The 19,194-nt window shown below is 34.3% G+C and overlaps 1 protein-coding gene across 1 annotated transcript in view; it reads left to right on the top strand.

Moving 5' to 3' along the window:
- The window catches only part of GRIK2 (glutamate ionotropic receptor kainate type subunit 2), a gene marked incomplete at both ends in the record, with an annotated part of 377,447 nt that extends 360,881 nt beyond the window's left edge, over positions 1–16,566 (top strand). Inside the window, 2 exons of the mRNA XM_082047176.1 lie at positions 1,232–1,482; positions 16,402–16,566. Coding sequence (XP_081903302.1) covers positions 1,232–1,482; positions 16,402–16,566 — 416 coding nt within the window. The remainder of the gene's footprint in view (positions 1–1,231; positions 1,483–16,401) is intronic.
- Between the last annotated feature and the right edge of the window lie 2,628 nt (positions 16,567–19,194).

Here is a 19,194-nt window from a genome sequence, read left to right as displayed (position 1 = left end):
ATTATTTTCTAAGCACAGATGATAAAAGTACAAGTTCTTGCAACTTAAATGCCAGCTTTTCCCACCTTTTCTTCTGGAATAAAGAAAAAGCCCAGAGTGCTTTGCAATTAATAGTCCTTTCTATGTTTTACTTCCATGCTGGCACAAGCAATTCTTTACTATTAGCTTTATTCTCATTATAAACTCTAGATATGCAAGAAGGAATTGAAGAAATAATTAGTAAGTTGTTGAAAGAAATTCCAAAACAAAATATCCTTTCCAAGAGTAGAAGAAGTTTTTGTTCCTCTTTTTCAAAGGAGGAGAAGAAAAATGATGGCTTTGTTCTCTCCTTAAACATTGCACAAATTGTAACATAGAAAGACCTTCTAACTGATGTGATTTACTTGCTAATATTCAGAAAAGAAAAGCTTCCTCCATTGGCATGATTCATTAATTAATGTAGATTTTTAAATTGAAAAGTCCTTATGCACTATATAAAGAAAAAGAGATCAGATGACATACAAAGATATGACACTACCCTTTGAACTGCCTAGTGAAATACTGAAATGTTTAAAAGCTGCAAAATTTTAAAATACTGAATTATGAGAAATACTTTCAAATATGAAAAATTACAACCCTGTTATCCACACACTCTTATCCTTATATTTTTGAATGCATTTCTAGCTACTACTGTTAATAAGTAAATACATGTTTGGAAGGTATCTCAGGTGACTGACAATCTGTCAAATTAAGACTTTTATGGTTCCTCCTGAAGCATAAATTGTAATTTCTTCTTTTAATAAAGTAATAGTATAAAATGTTAATTATGTATTAGACCTTAGATTACTTTGAGGGTAACAAGCTATGAAGCAACAGCCTGTAGATTTATGTCTACTAGATTAAATAATGAAAAACCTGATGGAAATTGAAAAATACTATTTATCTGGATATAACAGCAAGGCATGAAGATGTTTGTGTGACTGTGGTTCTAAGTGTTACAGAACTTGTTGCACGAAGTTTTCTGGCTTAGAGACAACACCAGCTGAATCAAGTTTTGTGCATATATATTTATATGTATATGTGCATGTGCGTTTGCATTTACATGATAAGTGAGACTGTGATGAGATATAAATGGCTTTTCGATAAATGCTATGCTCATAGAGGATATAGTTTTTCCTGTGACATTATATTACATTTTATTATTTCCTTAGATTATATCCCATGCAATACATGTCCCCTGTGCTCTCTTTAGGTTCCCCATATAGAGACAAGATCACTATAGCAATTCTTCAGCTTCAAGAGGAGGGCAAGCTCCACATGATGAAAGAGAAATGGTGGAGAGGCAACGGCTGCCCAGAGGAGGAAAGTAAAGAGGCCAGTGCTTTGGGAGTTCAAAATATTGGAGGAATCTTCATTGTGCTGGCAGCAGGACTGGTGCTTTCTGTCTTTGTGGCAGTGGGGGAGTTTTTGTACAAGTCAAAAAAAAATGCCCAGTTGGAAAAGGTAAATATTGTCTTTTCCTATTTTATTTTATATTTACGGTCTGTTTAAGTAGTACTTTAAACATTTGGTAATGAAATGTAGGTGATGCATATTGACTGTTTATTGGATATTACAGTACTTGTATAACAAAGGATCACAGAAAAGTACCCAAAGTTTTACATGTCCAGCTTTTAATTTGTCTTCAATGTGTTTAATTGTAGCCAGATTTCAGGACAAGTGACTATTTCTCCTCTTATTCAAGCCTGAGAAAAGACAGCTTTTTACTCCTGGAAGTTCACTGCAGTTAATTTTATGGATGAAGAAGAAATCCGAAACTGTAATGGGAAACAAATTAATCTTCTACAGATAATTCCGATTTTCAAAAGACCAACCGACTGTAGTTCAAAGTCAAAATTTAAAATTTCTCTATAGAAATGTTTTTGACCGAAGTTTATACCTGCTAAGTTGTCCTAGTAGCATATGGAAAGGATAACATCAACATGATTTTTTTGGTGGCTTTACTACTGATATGATGTCATGTAATTTCAAATTGATCCAGTTTTGAAAATTCTAGTGTTAACTTGTTCTATACTTGCAAGTTATACAACAACAATACTGTAATTGTGCCAACACTAGTAATATTTGTGAAATTCTTAGTGGGAATTATAATTTTTGCCTAATAAATAAATCTTTATAGATATATGTGCCCATGTTTAAATCTAAACTTGAACCGCATATTTTATTGCCATGACAAATTTTGATTTGAGATAAACTGCTGGATTTTATTAGGTCTTTTTTTCTTCTTCTTCTTTAGAGGAACTTGTGACCTATGACAATTTCTTTATTTCTATTTAGAAATTTGATTTAATAAAATCGGTAGTAAATCCAACAGCTATATTTATACTGGTATTTTTCCAGGTACTACTGGTGAGTTTTTGTAACTTGAATTATTACACGGAAAATTTAAAATTTGTTTTCATTTCTTTTGAGGCAACCTTTTGGTATGCAAATGTCCTGTTATAAATGTATTGTTAAAGAAGTATTTTTATAATATACACAAAGGCAGTATGAGGTTACAAGGTCTCAAACACAGTTTGAACATGGGTACATTTTATTAAATTGTTAAAGGACCATTTAGGTCCTCTTCTTTATGATACTACAGGCTGATTCCTTTCCGCTAACATACTTATTAGAGTGTTATGTTTCTGAAATGAATTTGTGTGGAAAAAGACACCAGTTACTTAAGTAACCCATGTAAGTCTCAATAATTTTTATCCATTCCTAAGGTGGATATGGATTTAATATGGACATTTGTATAATTTGTTTTAGCTTTTCTAGATTTTTAACAAGCACTCACTTAGAAAAACAGGATGGTTTTGATAATATTCTTGTAACATGAGTTCAGTGTTTTGCAGGGTGTGAATGCATATCTTATGTGACAATAACAGCACATTGGAAGTTGTGTGAGGAAGCAAACAAAAACTTCTTAATTAAGGGCTTGTTTCTCTAAACCCTATGGTTTTGTGTGTGTGTTTTTTTCTTTCTTTTAAATCATTATTTATTTATGTATTTATTTATTTTTATTTGCTTTTTAAATTTTTGTTTATTGATAATGGATAGAGATAGCAATTACTGGAAGTATCTGACCTTTTAACAGTTCTTGTACCAGAAATGTATTATCATCAAGTATTTAGACACTTTAAAAAGTTAGGAGTGAATCCAAAGCAGTTGAGAGTCAGGTCTCTCTCCTCTCTTTCCTCCTTATCTTCAATCTCTTCCATTCCCTCCCCTTGCCACTACACCCACATACCCTGATGTCAGACCAGTAATATTTGAGTAGAACTTACGGAATTAATTTAACAGAAAAATGATGCCAGCATCCCTACACATGGCCTACCTCAGCATCTCCTTAGTCCACCCTTCTCCCAGCACCCACAGACCTTCATTGAACAACTTCCATCCTCTCCAAATGTAGCCCATCCCCTTTGCTAGGAGAGGAAGTAGCAGCAACCAAAGGGAAGATAAGCAGTACTGTCATCTGTCTCCAGTCTCTACATCTCCTCTACTGGGATGACTAAACCATCAAGTAATGCTGCCTTGACTGTCTCACAGGGAGAGAGGAGGCATCTATTTTTTATAAAACTTAGAGTTCCATCCCTTTAGAATCAGAGCATCATTCTGGCATTTGTGTAATGCTTGTCAACATTTGGAAACAGGGAAAATCAAAGGTCATATTGACAACCAAGGAAACAAAAGAAATCAGATAACCTCATCTGCTGAATATATGTAGTATCCTGGGATATAAAAGGGCATATTAACACGTGTCTACTTTTTAATGTATATGAAATGTATATTTTTCACTTCCAGTGGGGAGGAAATGCCAGTTTAAAGTGTATAATCTAGATATGCTTGTTTAGCATTTTCAGTGTCACCCCACTTCTGGATTGTGCAAGTAAACAGATACATTAGCTGGTGTGAACCTAGTTGGAGAATTTAAATCTTGAGAGGAATTGGTCTCAGAAAAGCAGCAGGCAAAATTGTGCTACTTGCAAAAAAACCTGTTGCAGCTTAGTAACCAAAGTGTTTCAGAAAATCCATGCTCCTGAAGTGCTCAGAAATTCAAAGGAAACATGTAATACTAGCTGTAGTCTTTCTGGGAAACAGATGAATTCATGCCACCACATCACTTTCCAGACACAGAGAAATTCCTCTTTTATTGACACCTTTCAAAAGCAAAGATAAGCCCGGATGTCCTCATAGATGGACTATGAGTCACTGACACTTACTACGGCTTATTGGCTTGAAAAATTGGTATCTTTATTTACTAAGTATTTTCTAGGAGGTCCAGATCTGATTGGATGTGAAAAGAACAATATACAGATTCAATTCTCGTATCATTTATAGCCATTCAAAACTCATTGAGCCATCAGCAGGTCAGAACTAAGTCTGCCTCCGGAAAAATAGCAGATGTAGGTTTTATTAATTTTGAACTGTTTAAGTACTTCAGATAATGTGAAATGAGGCACATGTCAGCATAACACAACTGCTTGTTTCACCAGGGAATATCTGTTCATAGACTTCCTATAACACAAAATACCAGATTAAATCTTAGAGCATACTGAAACACTAACACCAAAAAGTATTTTTGGAGTTATATGATTAAATAATAACCTAAACATCAGTTAAATTAGCCTCACTGAAATAGTTATTAATTTATAATTTATTATAAAAGCAATGAAAGCAGTAACTAAACTGATACTGGTTTATATTTTACATACATTTCCAAAGGAAGACAAAAACAACTGGGCTTTCCATGGTAAATAATTCACCACTCAGCTATACAGTCTGGATAGTTTATCTCTTGAAGTACAATGAATGAGCAGTTAGCAGGACTGGACTTAAAGAAAACATCTGTAGGTCTGAATACATGTACATATGTGTTAGCATACAAAGGAGTTTTTTACTTACAACCGCAGATTCTATTGAACAAGAAATTCTGAATGCTGAGGTGTGACCTGTACATGAGACTATGTCTTTGAAGATGGCACAGACTTAACTGTTTGCCTCTTACCCAAAATAAATTGTGCACAAAAATTTAAAACACCTTCTGCAAAATACACAGGCCATGTTTTTGGGTTTAATAATGTAAGGATATCAGGAACAGAAGGTTCTGATCTTAGCTGGCTCAAAAATTCATGCAGCTGTAGTGAGCTGCAGAGATTTTAGGTTATGATAATATTTATCTTAAACGTATTAGAAAGTAAGTATACTTTTGCTACAATTGCCAATAATTCTAAATTCACTGTCTAGCTCAATCACACATATGAGTAATGTGATTAACTGGGATGTATTTTAAGCTAAATAACCCCTATCCTCCTATCTAGTACATAGTCTGATTTTTTTTCAGAGGAAGTAGCCGGAATGACAAAGAATTGTCCTTGTCTATGGCAGAATTTTGTCATTCTAGTTGACACAGCAGGAAGGGTCAGGAGGAGATGACAGGCTGGAGGCTGTCCTGACTGTGCTCCTGCAGAGTAAACACAAGATGGTGTCTTCTAATATCTCAGAGGGAAATTTAATTGTTGCTTTTTAATAGAATTCATATTACAATGCTCAGCTATTTTTTAATTGCAGACATTCTAAAAAATGCTAAAGGTTGTATTCTTTCCTAATGTTTATAATACAAACATGTAATTATGTCATCTGCTAGGAAACATGTCATGGAGCAGTCCTTTTTTGTCTAGTCAATCTTGACAATAAATGCTCAGTCATTTGCATTTTATAATTGCTTTTGCTGGTGAATGACCTGCTCCCTGATTTTAACAGGCAGTCGGAGGGCAGTGAATAAGCAATGCTAGAAACAAAAGCCATTTAAAACAATTACTATGTCCTTTTTTGATAACTGATATGCTTCAGTGTGTTATGGGTTTATGTCCATTTCATACATTTAGTTTTACATAGCTCATGTTATTATCATAAAGGCCAGGGAAAACATTGACCTTGAAGACCATTAATATTTAGCATAATATATTGATGATTCTCAGTTTGAGAATTTATTGACCTTTCTTCTTCACTGAGAGGTTATTTCCATTTTGATACTACCTTCACAAGTGATTAGATATTACTATAAGTGTCAGATGTGTGGTAGAAACTACATGCGCACTGCTGAAAACTTTAGGATGAAATTAACAGTATTGCTGAAGGCAGTGTCAAGAATATATAGAACATTGCTTGCTGTCACTCTTGCAAATGATTGGCCTTGTATCTATCCTGTTAATGGTTTCATTGCAGAAAATGGTGTTGGCTTGAGAAGTTATCTTGAATCTTGATTTTATTCATGTAGAGGACCCACGTCCTTTCCAAGAGACAAGAAGGGGCCAAGGGCTGCTTGACTGAAAAAGCTGTTGTGCAGTAACCATACTCTGTTGACACGACGTCCTGATTGTGCTTTTCTCAAATACAGTTTAACTGTTCTTGATTTGTTTATATGAAATTAGTGTGAAGGCTAACATGAGTTTATTTGCCGAGGTCCTTCTACAATCTGCAACACAATAAACTGAATTCATTATGTCTTAGCATGCTTTTTTTTAGAATTGAGGTGAGCAAAGTACATACATGTAAATTGTCCTATATGGAATGGTATTACAGGAAGAAGTTAATCAGTATTGAAATATTGTGGATGCTTCTTTATCAGCAGGATATGTAGAAAGTCAGTATTTGAATCTTTGTTTAAATTGTTATCTTAGCAACCATGCAAAACAAAACTACTACAATAATTTCATACAAAAAATGAAAGTATCTTTAGAATCCTTTCCTTACCAGATTATTTTATAGTTTGTTTTTGTTTTGTTTTATTTTTGCTTTATTTGTTGTTGTTGTTTTGTTTTCCCAAAGTTTTACTAAATTCATTTTTATTAAAGTATGTTTCATTTTTTTTCTCAAAAAAGTAGTAATGTCAGTGTTATTTGAGTTCAGAGCATATTCCTAATAGTTTAATATCAAAACTATTTGATATTTGGGACAGTAATTTATAATAGTTTTGGAACAACCCCAAAGTAAATCCCAGACTATGGATTTTTTTTTCCTTTCCAGGGGGAACCAAGTTCAAAGATTTTAAAGTTGAAAAGCCTGTTCTTCAGGCTACAATAAACAAAAGAATGTGGGCATTCTTGATTAACTGAAGTAAAAGCTCTGGGTTTTATATACCAAGAAACTTTTATACAGCATACAGCCAGTGATGTAGTCTGTATTGTCATGTTATATTTTGTAATGGAGTAACCTCGGAATTTTTAATGTTGGCTGAGACAAGCAGCAGCAGCTGTGACAGCTCATAAAAGGATTTTTTTTTCCAACTCTAGCACATTGCATTCTGCAAAAAGACAGTTGGAAAACTGGGAGCTTCTGTCATCCTGTACTCCCTTGAGCACTGTATGTCAATGTATAGAATTGTATGGCTAATTTGTGTGTAAATGTACAGATTACTTGAAGTTGAGGTATTAATTATAGTTAAATGCCCTCTTGGAAACCACCAAAGTACATATTAGAGGATATTTTCTGATGGAAGGAACAGTTACTAAAATCAACAAAACAAAACAAAACCAAAAACCCCCAAACCCCAAAACAAACCCACAAAACCTTCTACCTTTCACAGAAAAAAAAAAAAAAAAAGTTGTTAAAAGACAAAAATCTAAAAAGCAATTCAACTAACTGTGGTGTTTTAAAGATCATTTGTAAACAATAAAACATTAAAACAAGACCTTTATTTCTCTATTTTAACTTTTGATTGTAGCTCAAGCAATATCTGTTTGGTAATGGAACTTGCTTCTGAGAAATTTTTAATATCTTAATTTGTATCATTCAAGAAATAAAGAACAGAAATATTAGAAAAGTAGATAAAGCTGATCATTGCACAAATAGAAATGTAGGAAGATGATTTCAGGATGTTCACTATCAGTTGAAGATCAGGGCTTAAATTACATGTCTGAGTTATGGAATATTTTAAGTTTGACAAGAGTTTAAAGTTGTATAAAAATTTTGGAAAACCCTGCATGTTGTTTATTTTATAGCAAGTATAGCTCACTTTCACTCACCAACAGAGAGAAGAAATTTTCACATTATGTAATTATCATTTCCTCAAAAAAAAAAAAAAGAAAAAAAAAGTTTTCTTTGCTCTTAAGGAAAGAAATGTCAGATTATAAAACATTCATGTCTTTCTAATATTTTTTCATTGTCTTCCCCTAAGTATTACTTTAACATGTCATATATATAAATATTTTATTACATAAATACTAATGTTTACATTTGGAATTAATCAGTTATACTATAGCAAAGTGTAATAGCAAACACAGTTTATTTCATGTGATTTAGATTACTTTGACTTTTGTATAAGCCAGCAAAGTAACAGCAAGCACTTCCAGCTGCCTTTTAGATTGAAAAAATATCCTAGACTGCCAGATGAAACCATGTAATTATAGAGATATGAATGCTAACCATTCTGATATTATGCAGTGCCATATGACTGTAATAGTTAGTGTTTCCAAAACAGTAGAAACCATTGACATTAAATTAATACTAACAGTCTCTCTCTGTTCAATATGATTTGAGGCCTTGCCAAATTTTATATTAACTTTATACTCTCACACTGCACTATAAAACTAGCAGGAATTTTTACAGTGAATATCGTACTGTGGATTTTAGCTCAGTAAACTTTTTAAAAAGCTGTTTAGATACAGCTTAACTTAGATAAGAAAGGTTGTATTTATTTTCTTAAATAGCACTGTAAAATGGACTATTTATTTTCAAATTAAACTATATGGTGCTATATGCAGTATTTTAATCCAGATACATTGATACTCCAAAGGATTAATTACCTGTCACCACCACTTCCTTTCACCATGCCTGAAACTCAACAAACCTGGCCTTCCTTGGATGAACAGAGTTTAGATTTAGAATAAAAAATTATTTAACAGCTGAATGAACTTTCACATTCAGTGGCTGAGAGTGAAAGATCTCAGGTGACGAATTTCAGTGGAATCAGGATCATGTCTGCTAAAAGGCAGAGAAATACCCTGCACAGCTGTGATCACGACATACAGAACCACTAAAATGCTGCATTGTATATTATTCTAAATCAGATAGATGATACCATATATTCTGTTATTTCTTTGCTCAGCAGCAGCAACATGGCTGAAGTGCTATGAATTGCTATCAGCACTTATTAACACCTGGCAATTATTTGTAGCCCTTGTCCAGAGACACCGGACTGCAGTAACATGTTCTGGAAGACTTGGACTGGTGTGGCAAAGTTCACAACAGTAGAAATTATTGCCACTGACTGAAACACAAGTGACAAATAATACTTATCACCACTGATCTAATTCAAAAATCCAGAATCAAACTTAGGAAGCTGGAGAAAACTGAGACTGTAAGCCTCTTTCACAAGAGGTTGAACTGAATATTAGGGGTAGATGATATCTTCTAAGTGTTTCTGGTTACTTGTGAACATAGCACCTGTCTTGCTGGGATTAAGCTGCTATCATGCCCCTATTTCAGCCAGGTATTGGAAGTGCAAAATGATTGCACCATCCTGGTCTGACAAGAGAGTAGGACTGTGTATCATCTACCTGCTGATGACACCACAGCCCAAATTATTTCATTATCTCCTCAGTGGCCTCATATACATGTTGAAAGGAGAGATGACAGGATGAAACCTTGTGGACTCGTGCATGACAGAAAGCCTTCAGGGCTGATGAGCAATTGTCCTATGTCATCCTCTGGAATTTCTCTGAGAGGAAAGAGTGGAACCATACAAGTGCAATCCCATCTGCCCCAGCCTAGGTCCACAGGTGAGTCAGAAAAACATCATGGTCAGTACAATGGCCAGAAAGGCTGCTGGCAGAGCTAAACAAAATTACCTTTGAAAAAGCCTTCTGCACTGATAGGAGTTCCCCGTCAGCCACAGGAGCTAGTGTAGCTGTCAGGATGCAATCAGACTGGAATACAAGTTAAATAGTTTCAGAAGACTTTAAATGAACTGAGAGTTTCTTTATCAGAAGTCTCTATCAACCACCAAAGTGCATTTTGTTTTGTCAGGAGACAAATTTTAGAATTTGGGAGTGGCTGAATTGCCTTTCGGGATACTAATTGATAATTTATTTAAAGCAACCTGAAATATTTTGTCCCACTGGGAGACACTAACAACATAGGCTAGAACTGGCCTGCAATGGGATCCTGTGTGTCATCTAAGTTCATCACATAACTCTAAAATTCAGTGAGCACTTCAAGCACTTCAGTCTGCAGAAGATTATTTCAGTGTTGTTTTGTTACAGGAAGAGTCAGTCCCATCAGATTCTTGTTGATCATCTCTATAAAACAGCTAGAAAAGTCTCTGAAACAATCAGCATTCAACTCAGTTACAGGGTGAAGCACCTCATGTTTCACCGAGATGCCTGGAACAACTCTACTGGTCTTGACATTGTAGATAATAAAGCTAAATTTAGGGAATTAAAATTTTCCTTTTGCTTGTAATTATTGTCTTTATTTGAGTAAGTGACAAGATCCCCCATACATTTTGGCCTGCAAAAAACTTCATAAAATGGCTGCTCGTTCTGCTTCTACCAAAAAAAACCAATAAATGCTAAATCCGAACTTAAGAATATATTTGGGATATGTTCACCTAATTGATGTGAACTTAGTCTGCAGTGTACTTTTGCATTATACTCGATATAGATTGAAAAAGTACTACATCAGAAAATTGTGTGGCAAAATATTTTCAATGTGACCATTATCATATATATAGATATATATTCATATATATGTGTACAACCTTTGAGCAACCATCATGTCTAAGACTAGGTATATAACTAAGTGACCTAAAAATCTGACCATTGCAGGTACAGTTTAACTTCTTTTGAAATGGCAATGTTTCAACTACAATGAAGTATGATTTATCTTTTATTGAGGTTATTTCCATTCCATTAATTGTTCATCTCCTTGTTACCCTAAGTCAACATTTTGCTAGGATTTATGTTTTTGTATATGGGCTTTAAGATTGTGAGGCTTTCTATATCCACATTCAAAATCCCTAGAGAAGTGGCATATGGAAGCAGAAACTGATTAGGAAGGAGGGACTGGGTGGGGCTGTACATTCATTCTCAGCTAACTTCAAGAAGACAAAAACCAGTTTGATTTCTATATCCTACTAGATGCTAGAACACTGACCCATAAAATCACAAAATGATGCAGGTTTAGTGCTGTTACTCCTTCAAGAAAATTTAAAAAGGCCTCAAATAATATTTGACACAAAAGACTGGAAGTAACGAACTTCTGAATAAATCTTTTAGTTTTTTATTGAATGTTGACAGTCAAATTTATTTTAACTGCAGCAAAGGGGAAAAATATAAAACAGGAAACAATTGGAATTTTTTATATTTAAAATATATTAAATATTATACTCTTAAATCAGAAGGTCAAGAGTGGTGCAGACATGCCATTCCTGTCTTCCTGTTGCTCTTTTTACACTGTTAAAAACGAAATCTATGGTGATAGTCTCATAATTCTGTGTCTAACAAATGTTAATATAATTTCTTATTACCTTTCCAAGTCATATGAAGCAATACAATAAAAACAGTTTAAATATTGCCTGTCTTTCATATTAATACATACATCTAAAGATACTTTTTTTTTCTCAGTCAGTAAAGCCATGCATGAACTTTCCAAATATATTCTAAACAGTGATAGTATCTTGCAAAATTATCATCTTAATGACATAATTTATGAGCTGTCAGCTGTGGCAAAGAATGAAAGATGCATCAGTTCTTTACTTTTCTTAAGGAGATGAGATTTTCCAAAATTGCTTTGTGTTAAAATGATGAAAACTACAGTTCTGACTAAAATTATATTTTGTAAACTTGAACTCCCAGTTAGAAATGCAGCTATTTTTTCCAATACTTTATAGCGATTTGCTGCAACAAAAAATTTTGCACTTAATTGTGCTGATGTTTAGATGTATGCCTTCCTTGACCTCTTCTACTATTTTATTGTATCTAAGATGAATTGGGGGCAGCATTTACTTTCTGGAACATTTAAGAGGACAGCTTAGGATTTTGTAAGGTGTGGTGAAAAATCAATAATAACTGATGTTCTTGTAACACGCCTGCAGAGTGGAAGGTAATTCAGGCAAAAAGGTTGTTTTATTTCAATTAAGTGGAAACTATTATAATATGTACTAAAAGTGCTCAATTTTGTGATTGAAGTATAGCCTATAAGTTCAGTAAACATATCTCAGTTTTTCCTGAAAAATCTGAGCAGTCAATTGAGTTCAGAATCATGATATTGGGTTCTGTTTTCTAAAATCACATTTGAAAATGTTATTGATCTGTCACCTAAAAAAAAAAAAAAAAAAAAAAAGAATCTAGACCTGGTTTGCTTTTCTTTTGTTTTGAATTTTTTTCCTGTTTTGTTTTTCAAAAAGTTGTGTTCTAATAATGAAATAACACGAAGTTTAGCTGTACAGAAAATGGAGACAGTACACAGGTAGGAATTGAAACAACACAATGATTTCTCTTTTAAAAAGGTCAAACAAAGTAATCCTTTGTAAAACTTTTTGAACATTATTTTGTAATATGTGGAAAAATTCTTCCTTATATTTCTCAGATAGAATCCAAAGAAGAATAATGGTCCAGCTCATGAACTTTTACATAACCCTTTATTAATATTAAAAAAAAAAAACAAAGAGTGAATGAAATTTGAAAGTAAAAAAAAAAAAGACAACAAAAAAAACCTGTGTAATATTTTTGTTATGCAGTGCTCAGAGTGCTCAGTTACCAAAACAATGGTAGTGTTCAGGAGCTAATACTGTTTATTGTTTTCAGACATTCGTTATTTTAAAATACCTAGCATACATTAAAAAACTTAGTAAATGAAGTAATTAAATCATATTTTTAACACAATATATGCAAGTAAATGTCCACAAAATTAATTTATATGAAATAATTTGAAAGTACAGAATGGAATAACTTTTTAGATAAAACAATTGTCTCAAAATTGTGTTAACTGACTTTTTCAGTCTATCAGTCTTGCCAACATTTCTCATTTAATAAGTTTTCAGGTCCAGGTAAAACTCTCAGATCAAATGTGTTGGCAATTTTCTTGAGATCTCATTTTCAGGATATTTCAGAATGTTGGCATCAAGTGCATGTGTCTTCTTACCTCTTGGCTATTGATTGTAATCCTGTTCCTACTGATATTACCTAAAAATATATACCTTTCAGTAAGTGTTTGCAGATATTTGCAAAAGCTTTTGGTGGATTGATTCCTCTTGAAAAAGATTCACTCTGTTTTGGCACTCTTGTTAGATATCTTGGCAAAAAAGACATGGGACACAATCTTGAAAGTGCTAAGTGTTAATGCATAATTTTTAAATTTAGAAGGATTTTGCTCCTCAGAATATTTCCTTTAGGTCTTTGATTCCACAGGTGAGAGCCGTGGACATGGTGTAACAACGAGAGTTGCAGCATTTACATCTTAATGGATCATACCTGTGAAATTCCTGAGTTATGTGCTAGGCTGCCCACACAGTGAAAATGCCAAGATCTACAAGTCCTAGCAATTTAGCCTGTTAGCCATTAGGGAATATTAAATTAAATTTGCCCTTTCGAAAGATTTCAGTGTTAATTTCAGGTTCATAATTATAACTGCAGTTCTGATGTTAAGCAACAGCACTTTCTTAAAGAAGGAGAAAATCTAAGAGAATTGAATATTTTCTTTCAAAATACAGCTGAATAAAAAGTAGGTACAGTTTCCTGCTAAGCAAAGTTACCTTCTGCATGAAGATCTGACATATTACAGCTCAGAGCATCCAGTTAGACATTTTAGCCACCTCATTCAGACAATGAAAACCATAAGTTCTGTCTTGGATGTCGACCCCATGCACTGGAACATTTTTAAAAGGGATTGCTAATGGGTGCCCATTGCAGAAGTCACTCCAGCCAGAAATGTCAGCCAGAAATGACAAATTTTGTCTAGAACTTTGGCCTTTGAAGGACTCATCCTTGACTCTGTACCAGAGAGATGTACCTTCCTCTCCTTTGGAGTCACAATTTAAACTTAGTTGTAGCTGGCTAAACTCTTTTTATCATGAATTGAGTAGCTATCATTCCTTTATTTAAGCTCAGCAGGAGAATGGAATGTTGGAAAGAAAGAGTGTAACAGTCAGAGTGAGATTACACTTTCCTTCCCACCTAACTATTCTCACATTCATGCAAAGGATTTGGGAAGAGGGCATTTGTTCAGGAGTTGAGGGATTCAGGTTCAGTTCTAAGCCATGACTGAGACAACTCATGTTTGCACTAAGCAGAATTTTACATAAATATATCAAAGTCAACACTGAAAAAGGAACTGCCACTGGAGCCTTTCCTTTGTCACTCTGTGCTCTAATCCCTACTCTTCAGAACAACTCACATTCTCCCCCTCTGCCTTTCTCCCTCTCTGCCTCTGTTAACTGCTTCTATGCAAAGTGGAACAGGATCAGTAGGTAGAAACTGCAACTGTTTTTACCTTGAAATGCTCTAATGCCTGTAGGTTACAGCTCTTTGCTGAGACATTGAAGCTTAAATCTCCTCTGGCAGAAGATGCTGTTGAACTGACACTCACAAATGTGTCTGACATTCAGCTCTAATGCTCCAGCTGATGAATGGCCGCACAGGATGTTGTAATGTCTGCCATGTGCCCTTCTTTAGTGGCTGCTACTTTTTTTAATGAACTTGATTTGTTATGTGCTTTCAGAGCACATCCACTGTGTTTAGTAAAATTTCTACTGACTATTGCCAAATGACAAACCTGTGAAGTTTAATGTGGAAAACTGAGTGCCTTACTGCTCAGAGTGTCTTCAGCCGTGGAGGTTGGAAGCTGAAAGCAGTTTTTGATAAACACAGTTTCAATTTAGGCTCCCAAAGAACTAGGTAGGGTGAGGTGAATAACATTTTTTTTATCCAAATTCCAAACTCCAGGTTTTTATGAATAATTGAAATGTAACAGTTAACAAATATAGCAGCATTCTTGATATGGGAAATAAATTAGACAATTATATGTTGACTGATGATTTACCACTAACCACACAAAATCAAACAATGATCAAGAGATACTTAGGGTAATTCTAGGTGGTCCGTCTTTTTTCGTCTTTTTTTTCTTTTTTTCTTTTTTTTTTTTTAATTATTATTCTTCTTATTCTTATTTTTATTTTTTTTCCTTTTTCCAGATCATCTCCCTGTACTGGAGATTTGTTATTAAGAAAGCAAAATGCAAAGGGATAGATTATACCTCAAATTTGCTTTGGGTGAGAGCAATTGTCAGAGACTTGTCATAACACCTCAGGATCTGTGGAGTGTTATTCAGTTAATACATTTCTCCCTTAGCTAGAAAACATTTCAGTAAAGTATGTGATAAAAGTGGTTAATTCACAAACTTTAAAATTGAGATTCTTCATCCTTACTTCCATAATTCATCCATACTCCAACGATCACACGGAGGAGAGGCTAATTGCTCAGCATCATATTAACAGTTGAGAATTCAGTCACCCTGAGAGAATAAGGAAGCATTTCTTCTACTTTTCAAATTTCTTGCACTGTAAAATGGAAAAAGGGCTTTGAGGATCTAGCTTTTGATGAAAACAAGTTAAAAAATGTTTTTTCTGATTACATGGTCTTCATAAAGATTGATTAAACTGAATATTTTTTGTAAATGCATAACCCACAAATGATAGTTAGTAGTGGCAGAAGTGTTAAGATACAGATCTCAAAAATAATGGGGTAGATTTTTTTTTTTTTTTTTGAGTAATGGACCTGTGTTTTACCAGGATTTAAACATTAAATTAAGTAAAATTCCTACAGTAAGGGTTATTGTTTTGTTGAGGAACAGCTATTTCTGAAATGAAATTATTATTTTTAAATATCACGGAATCACGGAATGTTAGGGATTGGAAGGGACCTCAAAAGATCATCTAGTCCAATCCCCCTGCTGGAGCAGGAACACCTAGATAAGGCTACACAGGAATGTGTCCAGGCGGGTTTTGAATGTCAAGTATACTTTACTGAATACCTAATATATATGTTACACCCAGATGCTACCCTGTAAGGCTAATCTATGTTAACAGAACATCTGTTTGAAATATTTTTATGTATCATATACATCCATTGTCAGTAGCTGCCAGATAATTGTGGAGACAAGGTGAATTTTTCACTGAGTCATCACAGCTTGATAAGTCATTTTAATAATTATGTGATGCATATTTAAAAGACAGCAATTTGTTATGAGCTCCAGGTTGAGACAAAACAAACTTTCAGGACTGACAGGTCTATGCCAATAGAGTGAATCTGCTTCTAGATCTTGCAGCTAAACATTTCTGACTGATTTTTTTTCTTCTTCCTCTGTGTCCCTCTGTAGAGGTCCTTCTGTAGTGCCATGGTAGAGGAGCTAAGGATGTCTCTGAAGTGTCAGCGTCGATTAAAACATAAGCCACAGGCCCCCGTTATTGTGAAAACAGAAGAAGTTATCAACATGCACACGTTTAACGACAGAAGGTTGCCGGGTAAAGAAACCATGGCATAGAGCTGGGAAGCCAAAACCCCAAGCACAAACTGTCGTCTTTTTTCCAAACAACCTTGCGAGAATGTTTCCTGTGGAAATATGCAACCTGTGCAAAATAAAATGAGTTACCTCATGCCGCTGTGTCTATGAACTAGAGACTCTGTGATTTCAGCAGTTGCAATGGCCAGACTCGAATCACAAGCATCATGGATCAACCAAGTTATGCGGGGTTACACTGTTCGTCATGGGTTTCCACTATTCTGAATGAATGAATGTTCCATGTGAGTTTTGTGGCTGGTTTCAAATGCAGTCTCAGTGAGAAATTACAGGTTCCTTTTGAAGTTCAACGGTTGCCAGGAGATGGAGAATAAATGTCCAAGACAATACTAACCATGGAAGGAGTCTAGTAAAAGTAATATCTCAGAACTGTAGTGGAATAAGAAACCATATGTTCTTTTGAACTTCCAAGTATAGAAGAGTTGATAACTACTGGTAGACTGAAACTACCATCTGGACAGGCGATATGAGCTTCCTAGATGGGACAAATGTTGAAGTGAAGAAACATGAATGCCATGAATAGAGGGATAAATATGATGCTGCTCATCTGCCTTTTGGACTGTCTATGTCGCTGAACTAAGTAAATAAATAACAATTAAAAAAGAAAAAAAAATCAGTAACTTAAATTTACCTGGGCTGGAACTGTGATCTAAAAAAACCAACAAAAATATCCATAATTTGGACCCAATTTTTAGATGAATGAAAGTTTCGTTAGTACAAAGGAATGTATCTTACAACCTTTAGATATACGCAATTACTTTTATTTTAATTGTGAAAAGAGGGAGGGGGGTGGGAAGCAGTGCATTTCACACATAGAGGGCTTGCATTTTAGCCTGAATGGGTTTTGAAACCCTTGTTCCTGCTACTAATTGAACTCAATGGAGCCTGTGCAATTCTCGCTAATATTGGCAGTGGGATGGGTCACCTAGAAGATGTGAATGTGGAGAACTTTAAGGAGGACTGCATTTTTCAATACAGTCATAGTACTAAATGAACAAAATTCTTGAGCAGTTTTTTTTTTCTTAAAAAAAAAAAATGTTCAGGTTTATTTGTGGAAATGCAAGATTTCTATGAAAATAGTTTTTGTATGGAAATTTTTGTAATACTTTTTATCAACAAAATAAGAACATGTGTTTCTATCAGGGGTGTGATGCCAAGCATGAATGGTAGTGCGTGTGCACCACCAACGTTTGGTGAAAACTATTTTTATCAAGAAAAAGGAATCTTAGAAGAGACATATTTTCAAGTTAGATAATATAAAAAATAGGTGCACTACCACCGCTGCTTACCATGCTACACCCCTGTTTTCCACTAGACTGATAACATGCTGTCATGAACAATTGTGTGTAAATGGTAAAAGACACAGACCTCTTGACCACATTGTGATAACAGTTAAAGTGCACTCAGTTTGCTGTTTGAATTCAATGCACAAAATTAAAAAAAAAAAAAAAAGAAAAAAAAAAAGAATTAAAATGATGTCAGTTTTAGTAGTTTTGTTTTTGCTGTGTGATTTGAGCAACATATGTACAGTACTTTGTCTCAGTACTGGTACTTAACCTCAAGTTAGTGCCCTATCCTGCTGATTCTTGCCACTAAACATGTGGCCAGAGAGTTTGCTAGGATTTCTGAGAGCAGCTAGTACAGTACATTGTGATACGTTTTTTTCAGGATCTGGCTCTTAGCTGCTTCAAAACTAATTTACGTGTCCTGTGGCGAGTTCCTGGACATAACATTTTGAAATACTGCCCTACAGATGCTGAGTCTTGAAACTCCATCTACTCTAAATTTATTTGTATCTCAACAAAAAATATATAGGTTGTGCTATGTAGGATTGTTATGTCGAGGAAAAAAGATTATTAAGATGGCCTTTACATGGAAAATAATTCATTTGATTAGTTTTTTTTTAATAAAAACCTTTAAAATTATATATAATTCCTTGGTGAGTAATGACATCACTTGTTTACTTACTGGGACTTAATTTAATCCTATCACCATCTTTGTAGCACAGGAGTGTAAGATGTGTCATTCAAATTGTAGAAATTATATCATGAAATTTGGGGGGAAGGGGGAGGTTTGTGTCTACTACCCAGTTCTCATAAATCTTCATAGAGACTGAGCTGGCCATTTCCATTGTGAACAGGGACAGGGAAAGCAAATTCTCTTATATTTGTGAGAGTTACATCCCCATGTGCGTGATAACAAAGAACAGGTTATCTTTGTCTGAAATATAAACAAGATAAAAACACCTTCAGCAAAGATTCTGAAAATGAGTATACTTATGTAATACATATTTAAGTTGATTCTTTAAAACACAAAGAAGAAGAAAGTAACTGTCATTAAACACAATGAAAACTCCTAATTATGATGGTTTGGAATTGGAAAAAAAATTGGCTATTGCATTTGATTGATGATTTACAATAAAATTTGTAAAATCATGTAATAAAATTCTGTATTATATTCAAACAAACTTTTCTTTTCTGCATTAAGGGTGTTGAAATAAGCAAGATTCCATTCTCACCTCGATGCCCATGACTAATTCTCATTAAGATTTAAGTGAGCCAAAGTAAATGTGAATGCAGAATATGTCCCAAA

This window comes from Streptopelia decaocto (assembly GCF_964273445.1).
Source record: "Streptopelia decaocto genome assembly, chromosome: 3".
Classification (NCBI taxonomy): domain Eukaryota; kingdom Metazoa; phylum Chordata; class Aves; order Columbiformes; family Columbidae; genus Streptopelia; species Streptopelia decaocto.
The sequence above is the reverse complement of the archived record's forward strand: the minus strand, read 5'-3'. Positions and strand labels throughout refer to the sequence as shown.